We start from the raw sequence: 16,558 nt of genomic DNA, 5'->3' as shown, positions 1-16,558 counted from the left end.
CCAATCAGCTGGCAGGCGGAGGGCGCGGAGGAATGACGAACGTCCGAGCGCGCCGCCGCACCCGGCCCCGCCCGGTGTTCAGAGGTCCACGGGCGGGATTCCGCAGGTTTGCTGCAAGGACTCAGTGCGGCGCGACCCGTTACCGGAGAGGCGGGCCGGAAGCGCACCAGCTCCGCCGCGCTGGTGGCTTTGCGCTCCCTCCGTGGCACTCCGTGGAGGAGGGCCGCGCAGGAGCAGCTTGCCCTAGCATTCACGCGTGTTGCGTTTGAGTCGAGCCAGGCATCATTCAGGGATGTGGTCTCCGTGACCTCGCTTTCCTTCTGCCGCCAGACCCACCTCCCACAAACCCCTAGGCTTTCTTGAGGAGAGTGGAATTTGTTGGGTGAGGAGTATGAATAGAGCTGTCGTGTGCAGACATCTTCGGGTTTAGTGAATGTTTCACATGTGTACATTTGAGGTAGGCCCAGGGAGGAGGAAAGTCCAAGGAGGAATGATGTTTGGAGCTGTTCTTGTGTGGGAGGGGGCGGGAGCTGCTCAGGCTGTTAACATTCATTCCTCTGAGTGCTGGACTTTTTTTTTTCCTAAGCTCTGATTGTATAGAATAGGGCCCAGGAGGTCAAGGAAGTCCCCCTGTAAATGGCACCTGGGCTGTCCTACAGGTTGAGTCAAGTTAGCAGGATAGAGGGGTAGGAGGCTGGCACATAAGACTAACACGAGAATTCTACATTGAAAGGGAGGCCACACAAAGGCCAGGTAAGAGTTACCTGTGGCGAACAGAGGTAAAGCTTCACAAAGGAGCAGCAATTTGAGGTGGGCTTGCGTGCCTGACAGATTTTACAGGGCAGCTGTGGTGTGCAGAAGTTAGCCGCAATAGAGAATTTGGCAATGGAGAGTAACAGGAGCAAGACTCTTTCAGCCTTACCTGCTCAGTGCCAAACTTCACCTGTGAGTGTCCTAATAATGTTTGTGAAAGCATTAAATGAAAAGAGTAAATGAAAAAGAGTGCTATCAGGGCCTATAATGTCTAAGGAGTTTAAAATTTTTTGGAGCAACTGGTAGTCTCCGTCAGATAGCTTCCCAAGTGTTGCATGCTTAATTGCTGCAGGACTCTGGTCCTGGAAAGAGACAGGACTGTTCATTTGTTAAAGAGGGATAGGTTCCACCAAGTAACTTGCTCTCAGGAACAGTGTGAATCACTGGTGCTCAGGTTTGTTTTAGCAGCATACGGCTGGGTGCCAGCTAGCAAGGCCCCATAGGGAATGCCTGAAGCCTACTGAAGGGTGCTACTGGCTGTGCAACTTTCTGGAGAGGACCAACACAGGCTTCCCCCGCCCCCTCTCCCGCGTTAATATCTAGTACATTAATCATGAAAGTTTTCAATATTCTAAAACCTAGTTTTGATTTAGCAGTCTCATAATGGTTCCAGAGCTCTCTTTGAAAATACATTCTCAGAGAAAGCTGAGCATTATTAACATAATTGTATTAAGGGCCTGGGAGGGAAATCCAAATACTTGTGCTTCTGAATTAATTTTTTTTTTTTTTAATACAGGGTCTTGTTCTGTCTCCCAGGCTGGAGTGCAGTGGTGTGATCTTGGCTCACTGCAGCCTCGAACTCCTGGGCTCAAGTGATCCTCCCACCTCAGCCTCCCAAATGGCTGGGACTACAGAAGTACACCACCACACCCAGCTAAGCGTTTTAAAACATATTTAGCACACATTATGGATGGTCTCTGTCTTTGCATTTAGTGAGGGGCAAGCGGTAGGTATGCCTGGGACTCCAGTCCTGGGCAGCAGGAGGTAGAGTGAGCCCCCATTTTGCCTCACCCCCAACCCCTTGCCTGGCACTGGCACCCCCTCCATCCACCAGCAAGTGGGCTGGGGCTTCCCGCAGCTGCTGCCCTGGATCTGTTTGGTGCACATGGGGACTTCACTGCCAGCAACTTGAAGGATCATGTAATTTGCCCTGCCCTGCCTCTTCCACAGTAGAGAAGTTCCTTGACAACAGGAACTGTTCCGTTACATACCCCAGTGCCTGCATATAGCAGACGCCTTACATGAACAGATGAACAAATCTCATCAAAATATATGGCAATTTGGATGTGACAACATAAAGATGGGTTTTCTTTTAAAAGCACAAATTCTGGTCAGGCACAGTGGCTCATGCCTGTAATCCCAGCACTTTGGGAGGCTGAAGCAGGCAGATCACTTGAGGTCACGAGTTTGAGACCAGCCTGGCCAACATGGTGAAACCCCTCTCTACTAAAAATACAAAAAATTAGCCAGGCATGGTGGCGGGTGCCTGTAACGACAGCTACTTGGGAGGCCAAAGCAGGAGAATAGTTTGAACCCGGGAGGTGGAGGCTGCATTGAGCAGAGATCATGCCACTGCACTCCAGCCTGGGTGAGAGTGAGACTCCACCCCCTCCCCCACCAAAAAAAAGTGCAAATTCTTCCACTAAACTCATGTAAGGTATTCTGTCAGGTATACAACCACACAAGAACGCCATCCTTTCAAATGAGTTGGTTTAATTTCAGGTGATACAAAGTTTAGGGTAGAACAAGGACCAAGGAACAGACTCTGGCAAGATTCTGAGCTGGTTTTACTTTAAATTCACAGTTATGGTAGGAATGACTTAGTGAAAACAACTAAAGAGATGATGAGCCACTGTAAGATTTTTTTTTTTTTTTTTTACAAAAGTTTATTCTTAAATGTACAACAGCTCCAAGACAACACTTAATTCCAGCTATACGTGGCAAAAGATGTTATGGCAGGGAATAGAGAGGTTTAAATACAGATGAAATAAAGGGTCACCATCTCCTCAGGCACAAGGAACAGCTTACTTTTTGCCAGATTTCTTAATTCCACCTGTGGCTGCAAAAGAAAAATAGTCACAATTAGGGAAAAATATAGCTCTTACGGTAGAAGCCCCATGGGCCTGCTGTGGACCTTAGTAAAGCCTGGCTTTTGTATTGGGCATTCACTTTAACACAAGCATGGATAGCAGCTTCACTGATACTGTCTGTTCTAGGTAAAGGTAAAATGAGGATGAGACGGAGTACAAGCAGTGGCTGGCTGTGCACTGGTCTAGATCTACACTTCTGTATACTTCACAGATTGGCTTATTTAATCCTCATGCCATATCAACCCATTTTACAGAAAAAGAAGTCCTTTTTTTTTTTTTTTTTGAGATGGAGTCTTGCTCTGTCGCCCAGGCTGCAGTGCAGTGGCACGATCTCGGCTCACTGCAACCTCCGCCTCCCAGGTTCAAGCAATTCTCCTGTCTCAGCCTTCCGAGCAGCTGGGACCACAAGCCCTGGCTAATTTTTGTATTTTTAGTAGAGACGGGGCTTAACCATATTGGTCAGGCTGGTCTCGAACTCCTGACCTCAGGTGATCTGCCTGCCTCAGATTCCCAAAATGCTGGGATTACAGGTGTGAGCCACCGACCCCAGCCCTTTTTTTTTTTTTGGAGATGGAGTCTTGCTTTGTCACCTAGGCTGGACTGCGGTGGTGCAATTTTGGCTCACTGCAGCCTCCGCCTCCCAGGTTCAAGCGATTCTTCATGCATGAGCCTTCCGAGTAGCTGGGACTAAAGGCGCATGCCACCATACCCGGCTAATTTTGGTATTTTTAGTAGAGATGGGGTTTCACCATGTTGGCCAGGCAGGTCTCGAACTCCAGACCTCAAGTGGTCCACCCACCTCAACCTCCCAAAGTGCTAGGATTACAGTCTTGAGCCACCATGCCCAGCCAAAAAAGAAGTCTTATTGTTAGGTGTTGTTCAAGTATGTGACAAGCCAGGATCCCAACCTGAGTTGTCTGACTTCAAAGTCCACATTCTTAACTGCCATGTTACACTACCTTCCATATTATGATCCTGGCACCTGGTATACTCTATCAATTTACAAATGACCATATATGTGGAACGCAGTAGGCGATTTAAGAAACAGCATAGGATTGGGCCAGGCGCGGTGGCTCATGCCTGTAATCCCAGCACTTTGGGAGGTGGAAGCGGGTGGATCACGAGGTCAGGAGATCAAGACCATCCTGGCCAACATGGTGAAATCCCATCTCTACTAAAAATACAAAAATTAGCCGGGCATGGTGGTGTGCGCCTGTAATCCCAGCTACTCAGGAGGCTGAGGCAGGAGAATCACTTGAACCTGGGAGGCGGAGGCTGCAGTGAGCTGAGATCGTGCCACTGCACTCCAGCCTGGGCGACAGAGTGAGACTATTAAAAAAAAAAAAAAATGTAGGGTTACATATGCCTAATACAGGAGAGAAGATCCAAAGGGGCCTGACAAAATAAACCTTAAAATAAAAATCAGATGATGCTCAATGAGAAACAACTAGCATAGAGTTACACTAAAGACTGTTCTTTTCCCTATACACAATCACAGATTAAAAGAGGGTGCAAGATACCTTTTTTTTTTTTTTTTTGAGATAGGGTCTCATTCTATCTCCCAGGCTGGAATACAGTGGCGCAATCCCAGCTCACTACAGCCTGAACTCCCATGCTCAAATAATCCTCTTACCTTGAACTCCTGGGCTTAAGCGAGGCTGCCTCAGCCTTTTAAATAGCTGGGATTACAGGAAACGGGCCGCCACCACCACCACGCCCAGCTAATTTTAAATTTTTTCTGTAGACAGGGTCTCCCTTTGATGCTGTGAACTCCTAGCCTTAAACAATCCTCCTGCTTAGGCCTCCCAAAGCACTTGGATTATGGTCAGCCCATTCTGTGCCTGGCCCCTTACACCATTCTGAAAAGGAATCTCAAGAGCTAGAATCTCAGTGCTGGGTAGGTAAACAATAATGGATCAAACCCACTGGGAGAGAGGTCTTGGGAAGCCCTGGATGACACTCCCACCATCCTTGTCTCCATCATGCCTAGCATGGCTCACAGTGCTCAAATGGGGGCATAAACAACTGTGGAGGAAATAATCACTAGTTGGATCAATGTAAAATAATGCTTATGATGCACATAAAGTACTAGAACTGCTGGGCCTGAAAAATATTTTGAAATGTAATGAATTCCTCCTACATAAAAGATGTAAAAAAGGTGGAGGATTCAGTTAGAAAAGCATATGGAGCAACAGCACACTGAAAAGCCTGGACTTTATCTTTTAGTCTAGGCATACCCAAAAGTAAAAAGACTCAGAAAGCAAAAAAGTATATATTAGAGATAATATAAGCAGTACGAAAAAAAAAAAAAAGTTGGCCAGGTGCTGTGGCTCACGCTTGTAATCCGAGCACTCTGGGAGGCAGGGGCGGGTGAATCACTTGAAGTCAGGAGTTCGAGACCAGCTTGGCCAACATGGTGAAACTCCGTCTCTACTATAAATACCAAAAAAACTGGTCAGGTGCGATGGCTCACGCCTGCAATCCCAGCACTTTGGGAGGCTGAGGCGGATGGATCACGAGGTCAGGAGTTCAAGACCAGCCTAGCTAAGATGGTGAAACCCCATCTCTACTAAAAATACAAAAATCAGCCGCACTCCGTCTCAAAAAAAAAAAAAAATTAGCCAGGCGTGGTGCCAGGCGCCTGTAATCCCAGCTACTTGGGAGGCTGAGGCAGGAGAATCGCTTGAACCCGGAAGGTGGAGGTTGCAGTGAGCCAGGATCACGCCACTGCACTCCAGCCTGGGAGACAGAGTGAGCCTCTGTCTCAAACAAAACAAAACAAAACAAAAAAACTTCTAAGTCAAGTAAGGTTCAAACACTACAAGGGAGTGAAATACGAATTTGGGGCAAAAGATTGCGGACGACGTCAGACTTTGGGAAACTTAACTGTGAATCTGCGTCTGAGGTAAATACATTTCACTGTTTCCGTTTCTGCAGCTCTTCCTAAGGAATGGAAGCCCAGACTGCCTGGGAGGCAGGAGACCTCGTTTCCAGCTCCCGGCCCTTACTGCCGCTGCAAATCCGAGACTGGCTAGAGACCATTTGCTGCAGCGGACGTCGGAAAACGAGACCTCGCAGTTCAGGAGGCAGGAAAAAGACATGCCCGCGCCCTCATCCCAACAGGTGCTCATAGCGTTTGGCCAGCTTGAGCTCCATTCGGCCCCCACTTACCCAAGGGCCCCTTCCCCGCGGCCTTCGCTTTTAGCTCCTCGAGTTTCTTCTGCTCCTCTTTTTGTTTCTGCTTGAAAGCCTTATCTTCCTGGGGAGAGGCAGAGCGTGTTCAACTCAGGCCTGTCTCCCAGCGCCCCCGCACCCGCCCGTGCCTCCGCGCCCGCCCTCACCTCGTCCATCTCCTTGGCCTGCTTCTTGGGCTGTTTCAGTGGCTTCTTCTTGCCACCTGTGGGCGACACGAGCACGTTCGGCCTGCCCCTGCCGCCCGGTCCCCACCCCGCCGTCCCCGCAGTCCTCACGGTTCCGAAACACTTACCTTCGCGGCCGGACATGGCGCCTGCCGCCGCTTCCCCAGACCCTGCCACCGGAAACGGAGCGTCTGCCCCACTCTCTGTCGTAGACAGCGAGGCGGCCCCGCTGATTGGCTCCTAGTCAGGAAGTTGAACTCTCGCTACCGGATGCGGCCCTCCAGGGGCAGGTACTAACAAGTCAGAGGTCAACTGAGTGGCAGACGATTGGTCGGGCCGCGCCAGGTACGAGGAGCTAGGGTTGTCCTGCCAGGGTAGAATCGGAACCGCAGGAGGGGTACTTAACCGGACGGCCTCCCAGGCCTGTGGCCGTGCGCGGGAAGAGCACTGCAGGTAGACAGCAGGGCATGTGCATGTGCAAAGAGCTTGAAGCTCGTCGCTTTCCTGGAACCAAGGAAAGCACAGCTTGGGTGGAGGGAGATTAGGCGGGGAGATGGCAGAAGTGGACGGGAGTTATATCACGTGGTCCTATAGCTTTGGAAACCCCTGTAAGGAGTTTGTTTTATAATATAGTCAGGGGTGCAGCAGTTTGCGAATTCTGTTTGTTCATCTATGAAAATGGTCAAAAAAATTTATTTTGGTGATGGCCATACAACTCTGTTAATATACTAAAACTACTGAATTGTACACATTGGGTGAATTATATGGTATGCAAGTTATATATCAATAAAGCTTTTTTTTCTTTTCCCCCCGAGATGGAGTCTTGCTCTTGTCTCTCAGGCTGGAGTGCAATGGCACGATCTTGGCTCACTGCAACCTCTGCTTCCTGGGTTCAAGCGATTCTCATGCCTCAGCCTCCCCAGTAGCTGGGGTTACAGGTGCCCGCCACCATGTCCGGAAAATTTTTGTATTTTTAGTAGAGACGGGGTTTCGCCATGTTGGCCAGGCTGGTCTCGAACTCCTGACCTCGTGATCCCCCCGCCTCAGCCTCCCAAAGTGTTGGGATTACAGGCGTGAGCCACGGCACCCAGCCAAAGTTGTTATTTTTTTAAATAACAGTGCTGAGCGCTGGGATGCTACACTGTCCAGAGATTAGGCAGATGAGTACATTTTTTGCTGGGTATGTACTATATGTAGGTACCAAGCTGAAATTCTAGTGAGTGAGACAGACTATAACCAAAGCAAATAAATGGGATACATGTTGCAGGTCATGTGATATATGCATGGAAAAAATAAAGCAGAGAAAGTGGGTCAGGAGTGCTAGGGTGGGAGTGGGATGGCCATATCTGATAGGGTGCATGGGGAAGACCTCCCAAGGGGCTACTATTTGAGCAGGACTTGAAGAAGGTGAGGGAGCGAGCAGCACAGATAGCAGCTGTCGTGAAGGCCCTGAGCTGGGGACAACTTGGTGCGTTCCAGCAACTTCAAGAAGGTCCGTGTGCTTGGAGTGGAGTGAGGAAAGGGAGACTAGTGGGAGATGAGGTCAGAGAGGAATGAGAGCCAGTGGGTAGGTTCCCTGTAGGCCATGGAAAAGACAGGCTTTTGCCTTGAGAGAAGTGGGGAACCATTGTAGGGGTTGAGCAGAGAGACAATGGTTCCACCTGTGTTTGGAAAGGAACACTGACTGCTCGACTGACAATAAATTGTAGGGGCTGGAATAGAAGCAGGGTGACATCTGTCAGGAGGCTCTTGGGATAATCCAGGCTAGAGATGTGATGTGGGTCACTAGGACCATTTGGTAGCAGTGGCAGAGGTGAGAGGAGGAGGGATCCTGGATTTGGAAAGCCAGGGGCATTTGCTGATAGATGGATGTGAGGTGGGAGAGAAATGAGGAATCAGGGGTGATGCGAGGTTGTTGATCTGAATATTTGAACTTGGTATTGCTGTCATCCATGATGGAGAAGGCTATGGGAAAAAAAGGTTTGGGAGGGGAAGATGAGATCCCCATTAGATTTTCAGGCAGAGATACAGGTTGGGAAGTTTGATAAATGAGCCTAGAACCCTGGGGAGAGAGGTCTGGGCTGCAGGAGTCAAGAGTATAGTTCTGTTTTTTTTAAAAAAACAACTTTATTGATATATAACTTGCATACCATGTAATTCATGCAATGTGTACAATTCAGTGGTTTTATTATATTCACAAAGTTGTATGGCCATCACCAAAATAAATTTTTTTGACCATTTTCATAGATGATTTTTAAAACCACAGGACTGGATAAGAGAGGAGTCTGAGTGCCGAGTGCTGGGGTGCTACAGTTTCCAGAGGTTAGGCAGATGAGTGGGGACTGGAAACCAAGTGAAAAATGGCATGTGAAGGAGGAGCGGGTGAAGGCCAGATCAGAGGGAGCTGGACGGAATCAGAGAAGAGGAACAGAAACAGTGAATTCAGGCAGTCTGTCAAGGAGTTTGGTTATAAAGGAAACCAGAGAAATGGGGCAGTTGCTGGTGGGGGTGTCAGATCAATTACTGAGCAATGTCTCAGGAGGAGAGAGGATTTGGGACCTGGGGCACAGGTTGGTTTTCCCTAGAAGCATGGGTTTTTTATCCTGAGGATCAAGAGAGGAGGTGGAAATGGGGCAGTTACTGGTGGTTGGGAAGGTATGGTGGGAGTTTGTGGAAGTTCTCTTCCAACTTTTTATTTTCTTGATGGAAAATGAAGCAAGCAGACCATCAGCTGGAAGTGAAGATGAGGAACAGATGATAGAGGCTTGAAGAAGGGGCAGTTGATAGGAGACAGCCATCTACATAGAGTGGGAGAATGGATCTGAAGGGGCAGGATTCCGAACTTGACCCTAAGTGCCCTGCTTCACCTATCCAGCTTCTCCATCCACTCTTCTCTGCTTTTGCTTTCCAGTTGCACTGATTGCCTTTCAGGTTTTGGGCGACCTCAAGCACTTTCCACCTTTTCTCTTTGCCAGGAACATTCTTCTCCTTGCTGGTTGGGGGGCCTGTGAAACATCTAAGTGGTGACATCCTGGGGGCTGAGAAACGGGGCCCAGGGTTGGGGGCTGGTGGGATGGTGGAGAGGCTGAGGGGAGGGACTGGAGTGGAGAAACAACTCCAGTTGCCACATGGGAATTATTGCCACATTCCCTTATGGAGTCTCTGTTGTCACCTAGCTTATGTTCTAGTGAGAGAATAGGCAACACATAAGGAAATATATCCATCAGGAGAAAAATAAAGCAGAGAAGGTAGCTGGGGAGGGAGTGGTCAAGGAAGCCTTACTGAGAGGTGATATTTGGGCAAAGATGAAGATGTCGGGGTGAGCCAAGTAGACTTGTGGAGGAAGAGTCATCCAGCTGGACGAGGTGGCAGGGCAAAGACCAGCACGGTGGCTGGAGCAGAGTATGGCAGTAGAAGGAAGAGGATGAGGGCTGAGAGGTCTCAGGGTTTCTTGGCCACCGCCAGGTGAAATGGGAGCTGTTGGGGGATTTTGATCAGAGGGATGTAATCTGATTTTTGTGTTACAGGGCCTTGGGCTGCCATGTGCAGAACATGGGGGTGGGGGACGGCAGGGGAGAAAGCCGAGATTGCATAGGAGACAGTAGCTGTCATCTCTGCCAGGAATGGGTGACTTTCCTGGGGTCTAAAAATGGGCAGCTAGTAGAGGAGGTGCTGGGAAAGGAGGTTGAGAAGGTTGGAGGAAGCCAAGAGGGGCAGTGATGTTGGGAAGAGAGGGTGTTGAAAGTGGTGCCAGCCATGGCGGACACTGCATGCTTTGTCTGATGAAGGATACACCTGCAGGGGTGTTATGGGGTCTCAGCCTGTGTGTCATGGGTGCTGGCCTTGAGGCCTGGGAGTCTGACTGGGCTGCTGGGGCCTGGATGGTATGCACCCTCATGGGCATGGAACCCAGCCTTATGAAGGGGGCCCAGGGGTTTGGGTGTGGCACCAGCTTGGGATCACTGTCACAGTGAAGTTCCCTTCTGTGGCTCTCAGCTCAGGCCCACTTTGCCCAGAAGACATGTTTCTACCCAACCAGCTGTGTTTTCAAAGCCGCTCAGCTTCTCCAAAGACAGTTCTTAGCACAGCATGATGGAGAGGAGGCTAGGGTGCTGTGGGGAGCCTCTGTCTCACATCACCTTCCATCAGGAAGCCCCTTTCTATTCTGTATCTGGAGCTCCTTCAGTTCCTTCCTGTCTGCAGCTCCCTCTGCTTTTCTCTCTGTGGCGTGGTCTGTTGGCCACCAGGTGTCGTTCTCACAGCCAGGATCAGTGCTTAGGGACTTTGAGGTGTGGTTTGGCCAGAGGAGGGTGCTGTTGGCTCAGCTTTTTCTGGGAAAATGGGTCACCTGGCCACCTTTTTGGGGTCCTCAGAGTCACTGGTACTCTTGGGCTCAGGTGAGGCCTGATTCTGGATAACAGGAGACTCCCTGCTGTTCAGGTAATGAGAAGCAGGCCCAAACATCAAAGCAAGACGGAAAAGGGAAAGATGAGAGAAACCTAACCCGTTGAGCAATGGCAGGTTGGAGAGGAAAGAGAAAGCTTATGGAAGTCGTGAAGTGTGAGACTGAGAGTTGGTAGCCTGGAAAGTCTGGGGGCGGAGTTGTATGGCGTGAACCTAAGAAAAGTCCTCTGTGGCAAAAACAGTTTTGTTTTGTTTTTTTGCCCCTGGAATTGTCTTAGAGGAGAGCTGAGAGTTTTCTGTCTTGGGTCACAAATGGCCTGTGTCCTTAGGTCCTTGCACAGAATTGAAACTCTGCTTCCCTTGTGCTGAGGCAGTCCTTGGAGAGTCTGGGGAGTTGGTTTTGAGGCTGTTTTACAGAAATGATCCTGGATCTTAGTCTTCCTGAATTCCCCTGAGTTCCACAACATTGCAGGGAGTATTTATGCGTCTTTGTGGGGCTTTGTCAGCATGTGTACAAGTCTGGTTTAAAAACTGTCTTTGACATCAGAAACCTGGGCACCAGGATTCTCATTCAAGTCACAGCAGAGAGACCTGGAGGATGTAGGGAAGTGGGTAGCAGGGAAGGGTCTGCTTTGTGTGGCATGGTGGCAGGCACTGGAAGGTATGGCATCCTAGAGGCTCGTCCCCAACTGTGTTCCATTGTCGAAGAGCACCCAGAGGAGAGCCTGACCATCCTCTTGCCACAGGGGCCACAGTCTCTGGGCCCAACAGGGTGGTGCTCAGTTTAGATGATTTGAGTGGGGATTAGTCTGTTCAGAACTGTCCCTAGGCCTCAAAACTGACTTATGTCCAGCCTTTCTCAGCTGTGAGCTGACCTGTCTGGCGTCCCCCTCACAGATCTCAGGATGATGGGGCGCAGCCCTGGGTTTGCCATGCAGCACATCGTGGGTGTGCCCCACGTACTGGTTCGGAGGGGCCTCCTTGGAAGGGACCTCTTCATGACCAGGACTCTCTGCAGCCCAGGCCCAAGCCAGCCCGGAGAGAAAAGACCTGAGGAGGTGGCCCTCGGGCTGCACCACCGCCTCCCAGCACTGGGAAGAGCCCTGGGGCACAGCATTCAGCAACGAGCGACCTCCACAGCCAAGACTTGGTGGGACAGATATGAAGAGTTTGTTGGACTCAATGAGGTTCGAGAGGCCCAGGGAAAGGTGACAGAGGTGAGGAGGGGAGCTGGGGTGGCTGGCCCTGCCCTCTGACTTGGGAAATGTGCCAAACCAGTCACGTGGTGCTGGGTAGCCACATCCAGACTTGTGTTTAGCCTCATTTCTCACGTGGAAACCTGGGCTTGATGCTTCTGGGGTGAAGGTCTCCATGTAACTGTGCCACCTACTTTCCCTGAAAACAGTTACTGTGTACCAGTAAGTCCCTGGCCACTAACATCCACTCTGTGAGGCCAGCAAATACTTCCTTTGTGGACCATTTGGGGATTGATGGTGAGAGTTACGTGGGGCTTGCTGCGGTACTGTTACTGTGTGTAATTACAACATCTTTTGTGAAGATAGAGGGCACTGGGAAATGTCACAGTGTGAGGTGGAAAGAGCTGGTTGTGGTTGTCAAGTCCTTTGTGGTGGCAGAAATGCATTCTGTCATCTCTGTTCCCACTCCTGCTTAGGCATGTAGTAGTGTAGCATGGTGGGAAGAACCTGGGGTTCAGCTGGGACTTTGAGACAAACAGTGCCATCTCTTTCCTTGGAGATTGTGAGCTTGGCTGAGCTGGTGTTTCTGGGTCTATAAACTGGAGGCCACAGCAGTGCCTTTCATGGCATTGTTATGAGGCATAAATAAGGCAACACACGGGAAACAGCCTACCAACACAGGTTTGATGGACACAAATTGTGTGCATTGTTAGCTGTTTTCAAGTTTTTTCAGGGGCATGTTATTTCTGCTTGAATGGCTAAATCTCGTGATTCTGATGGGTGTGGCCCAAGGCTGCACTTTGAGCACCACTGGGTGAGCCAGGATTAGTGTCTAAGGAATTCTGTTTCCACCCTTTGCAGCTCACACCCCAGTGACCTCTTCTGGGAATGCCTCGCTGGGAATGCAGCTGAGCCTGTGTGGGTGTGGAGAGAAGGTGCAGATGGCCTCCGGTTTTCTCTTTGCAGGCTGAGAAAGTGTTCATGGTGGCTCGAGGGCTTGTCCGAGAGGCTCGGGAGGACTTGGAAGTTCACCAGGCCAAGCTGAAGGAGGTGAGGGACCGCTTGGACCGTGTCTCCAGGGAGGACAGTCAGTACTTGGAACTGGCTACTCTCGAGCACAGGATGCTGCAGGTAGGCACCTCAGGAGGCAGCCCTTTCGCACCTGGACAGTGACCCTAGCCTGGCAGATCATGGAGGGGCCGGGTGGGAACCCTGACTGGTCTGTAGTCAGAGGCCTGGTACAGAGGTGAGCCAGAAGCTCCTATGGATGGACAGAACCCCAAGCTTCCAGAGCCTATCCATATACTTTCTTCTGGAGTACTGGGGCCAACTCTTCAGGGCAGCATAGCCTGGGACTCAGAATGCTGAGGAAGGAGAACTATGGAGGGGCTGGCCTAGGGAGTGCTGGACACTTCCCTTTGTGTAGACATAAGTGCACCTCTGGTCAAACCCAGGACTGCTCAGGTGGGACGATCATGCAACTCACTTTGATCACTCCCAATTCCTTTGCCCTTCTGACCCAGCCAGGTTGGTGCTACCTTCATTCATTCAGCATGGGTCTATGGAACATGTACTCTGCCAGGCACAATGTAGTGAGCCATCTGCTGGTGGCTATAGCTGCAGGGCCACCTTGTGCCCATGTAATCCAATAACATGGCTTTGCTTCTGCAGGAGGAAAAGAGGCTTCGCACAGCCTATCTGCGTGCAGAAGACTCTGAGCGAGAGAAGTTCTCCCTCTTCTCTGCAGCTGTGCGGGAAAGTCATGAGAAGGAGCGCACAAGGGCTGAGAGGACCAAGAACTGGTCTCTCATTGGCTCAGTCCTGGGGGCCCTGATTGGTGTGGCTGGCTCCACCTATGTGAACCGTGTGCGACTACAGGAGCTGAAGGCTTTACTCCTGGAGGCACAGAAGGGGCCTGTGAGTCTCCAGGAGGCCATTCGAGAACAGGCGTCCAGCTACTCCTGCCAGCAGAGGGACCTCCACAATCTCATGGTGGACTTGAGGGGCCTGGTACATGCTGCTGGGCCAGGGCAGGACTCTGGGTCACAGGCAGGTACTCCCCCGACCAGAGATAGAGATGTAGATGTCCTTTCAGCTGCCTTGAAAGAGCAGCTTAGTCATTCCAGGCAAGTCCATTCATGTCTAGAAGGCTTACGAGAGCAGCTTGATGGCCTAGAAAAGACTTGTAGCCAAATGGCTGGGGTGGTTCAGCTTGTAAAGTCTGCAGCACACCCAGGCCTGGTGGAACCAGCAGACGGGGCTATGCCCAGCTCTTTGCTGGAGCAGGGGAGCATGATCTTGGCACTGTCAGACACGGAGCAGAGACTAGAAGCCCAAGTCAACAGGAACACCATCTATAGCACCCTGGTCACCTGTGTGACATTTGTGGCCACACTGCCTGTGCTCTACATGCTATTCAAAGCCAGCTAACCCCTGGCCCCTCCTCCAGAGGGTCTGAGGCAATAGCTGTGAATGTGGATTTAAGTAGAGAATCGTAGCAATGAAGCGAGCCTTTGGGGGCGTGTACAACCTCAATCTGAAGGAGCAGCATCTGTGTGGCTCACCAGCAGGCACGCTTCGCTTTGTAGACAAGGTTCATTTACATTAATTATCAAAACTTTGTGCTAATGTCCAATTAAAATATCCTGAGTTTTATTATTTAAAACAATCAGACTGAGTTTTTTTCATTAAGAATCAAGATCCAAGACTTGAAGGTTGGGCCTGGAGTTGGGGTAGTCACCCCCTTTAGTTCCTCTCTCATCTCCTCTCTGTCCTCTTTTCTGAACTGTTATGGATGCACTCCTGAGGCCTAGATTTTCAGTTTGGATTTCCTGGCCTGCCCTCCAGTTACCTGACCGTCCAGTGTCAGATGGCCTGGGAGTTCCAGTGAGTGGAACCTAGCCTGCTGCCTACTCATTCGTGACCATGGTTGCTTCCCATCTCCTGGATCACTTTCTCTACCATGTGGGGGAGAACTTCCTGGTTCTAGTACTGGAGGAGTGATCAGAGGAGAGCAGGAAAGGGAGATTGGGAGAATGGTTGATAAATGTTGCTGGGGACATAAGTATAGGGATTGGTGGCCAGTCTGGATCCCTGGTACAGAGAGTGCTTTGGGCAGCACTGGTGTGCCATGGGGGCTGGGTGCACACCCACACACAGCCTGGGGATATCTTCCACAGGCATAGGCAGAGCTCAGGACACCGGGAGTGTGCATGGAGAGGCAGTGATAGGGAGGGGGGGTCTCTCACAGGTGGGAGGTGCAGTGGGGCATGTGTATGATCTCTTTTCAGAGGGGAACAGTGACCCTTGACCTCCTTGACTAAATGGCCATGGGTGGCCTTGTGTGCCCTGAGTAAACAGGAGCTTTGGGCTGGTATTCAGTCCTGGTGTTGGAGTATTGGAAGTCAGGCACATTCCAGAGAACCCACTCCCCTTTGAGAGCGCAGGGTAGCTATATGCAGGGGGGCTGCAGGTGGGGGCTCGTTCACTGGTGCCTGTGCAGAGCTCTCAGAGCCTGTGGAGTCAGGAGTGTTTCCCATAAGGCATACTTTCTTCTTGGAGCCTGTGTTCAGTCTTGGGCAGTGAGCATGGCCCAAATGCCCCCCACCCCAGGTTCTCAGCACCTGGTCCCTCAGTCAATCTATCCTTGGCGAGTAATGGTTCCCCAGAATGGCATGGGATGGAAAGACCCCTGTGCTTAGAGTGTTCACATTCCTTGTAGGGCAGGAGGTAGTGTATCTGTGTACAGATGAAGGGGGTTGTGGGGTTTGGAAGTCCCAGTTTCCTCTGGGGTGAGATAGGTCCTGAAGTGTGTGCTTGGATGAATGGATTTGGGGAGGGAGGGATTCTGTGCATGTGGAGGGGGCTGCTACAAGCTACATAGGCAGGAAAGCCAAAGTGGGTGAGGGACTGGGGCAGACTGTCCTGGCTGGGGTGGTGATGGGTGTGGGGGAGTTGTGCAGAATGAGGTCACGCCCGGGGTGCCAGGTTGGCAGTCTGAGGTCAGAGGCTAAGGGTGAGGGATCCAGGGAGGGATTGCTATGCTGGTGCAGACAAGGTGCTAAGCACCTGGACTCAGGTGCTGGAAGTGGGAGTGGAGGAAAAGGGGTGACCTGACAGGAGACCCTTGATAGCTGGTGTGAGGTGGGAAGAGGGTGTCTCTAGCTCTAGGGCAGTAGCCAGTGTGGATGACCTGAACCTCCTGATTGAGGCTCCCCTAGCCTGTGGAGGCCTTGGAGGCTTTCAGATGATGCCTGTGACATTTTTGCCTCCCAGCAAGCTGTGCCAATGGCTTTGAGCCAAAGTCCTCCAAAAGTCCTAATAGGATGGGCCAGGTTCTGGCTCCTGAGTTAGCCGTGGGCACGCCAGGATGTGAAGGGCCCTGCACAGGGTACAAATGGTCCCCAGGAGAGAACCTTTCTGCCAGCGTTTCCTCCCGCAGAAGGCCCAGGTGTTTGCCAGTGAGGGAGCCCAGACTTGCCCAACGCTTCTCAGCTTGGGGTGGGTCCAGGTCTGGGTCCTGGGCTGGGAAGAAAGGAAGGAAGTGAGCCCTTGCTTGTGCGCCTCTGCAGCCCAGGTTCCCTGCCTTCACAGCCCCGCTAGAGGTGGGATCACCCCCACTTACTGGTGAGCAAATAGGCTGGGGGGGTTGGTGTCAGGTTACATGGTTTAGTTAATGGCGCAAGCCCAGGTCCAA

General features: G+C 51.0%; 2 protein-coding genes across 9 annotated transcripts; one reads left to right on the top strand and one right to left on the bottom strand.

Annotated features, from left to right (window-relative positions):
* The first annotated feature begins 42 nt into the window (after window positions 1–42).
* Window positions 43–14,527, top strand: CCDC51 (coiled-coil domain containing 51). Of its 8 annotated transcripts, none has more exons than XM_055382319.2 (5): window positions 43–382; window positions 5,841–6,026; window positions 11,685–11,883; window positions 12,829–12,993; window positions 13,534–14,527. In XM_055382319.2, exons 2-5 carry the CDS (start codon window positions 5,854–5,856, stop codon window positions 14,290–14,292), a joined length of 1,296 nt encoding a protein of 431 aa, XP_055238294.2. In that variant the 5' UTR covers window positions 43–382; window positions 5,841–5,853; the 3' UTR covers window positions 14,293–14,527. The 8 variants fall into 8 exon arrangements, with proteins under 8 accessions (XP_055238294.2, XP_055238293.2, XP_055238295.2 ...); XM_055382318.2 differs by having other exon boundaries at window positions 79–945; XM_055382320.2 differs by lacking the exon at window positions 43–382 and having other exon boundaries at window positions 5,920–6,026; window positions 11,564–11,883.
* Window positions 2,507–6,503, bottom strand: TMA7 (translation machinery associated 7 homolog). Its single transcript, XM_004034085.5, has 4 exons — window positions 6,391–6,503; window positions 6,245–6,300; window positions 6,075–6,162; window positions 2,507–2,872 (listed from the first exon to the last, which is right to left on the bottom strand). The coding sequence occupies exons 1-4, from the start codon at window positions 6,404–6,406 to the stop codon at window positions 2,838–2,840; spliced, it is 195 nt and encodes a 64-aa protein (XP_004034133.1). The 5' UTR covers window positions 6,407–6,503; the 3' UTR covers window positions 2,507–2,837.
* Window positions 14,528–16,558: the final 2,031 nt, after the last annotated feature.

Source organism: Gorilla gorilla, chromosome 2 (assembly GCF_029281585.2).
Source record: "Gorilla gorilla gorilla isolate KB3781 chromosome 2, NHGRI_mGorGor1-v2.1_pri, whole genome shotgun sequence".
Lineage (NCBI taxonomy): Eukaryota > Metazoa > Chordata > Mammalia > Primates > Hominidae > Gorilla > Gorilla gorilla.
The sequence above is the reverse complement of the archived record's forward strand: the minus strand, read 5'-3'. Positions and strand labels throughout refer to the sequence as shown.

Bases quoted from the DNA above. Each gene is read 5' to 3' on its own strand.
- CCDC51 (XM_055382319.2), top strand. From the start codon at position 5,854: ATGGAAGCCCAGACTGCCTGGGAGGCAGGAGACCTCGTTTCCAGCTCC. The intron at 6,027-11,684 runs GTGCTCATAGCG...GACTCTCTGCAG, and splicing joins CCGCGCCCTCATCCCAACAG to CCCAGGCCCAAGCCAGCCCG. The intron at 11,884-12,828 runs GTGAGGAGGGGA...TTCTCTTTGCAG, and splicing joins CCCAGGGAAAGGTGACAGAG to GCTGAGAAAGTGTTCATGGT.
- TMA7 (XM_004034085.5), bottom strand. The intron at 6,163-6,244 runs GTGAGGGCGGGC...GCCTCTCCCCAG, and splicing joins AGGCCAAGGAGATGGACGAG to GAAGATAAGGCTTTCAAGCA. The intron at 2,873-6,074 runs GTAAGTGGGGGC...TTTCTTTTGCAG, and splicing joins CGCGGGGAAGGGGCCCTTGG to CCACAGGTGGAATTAAGAAA.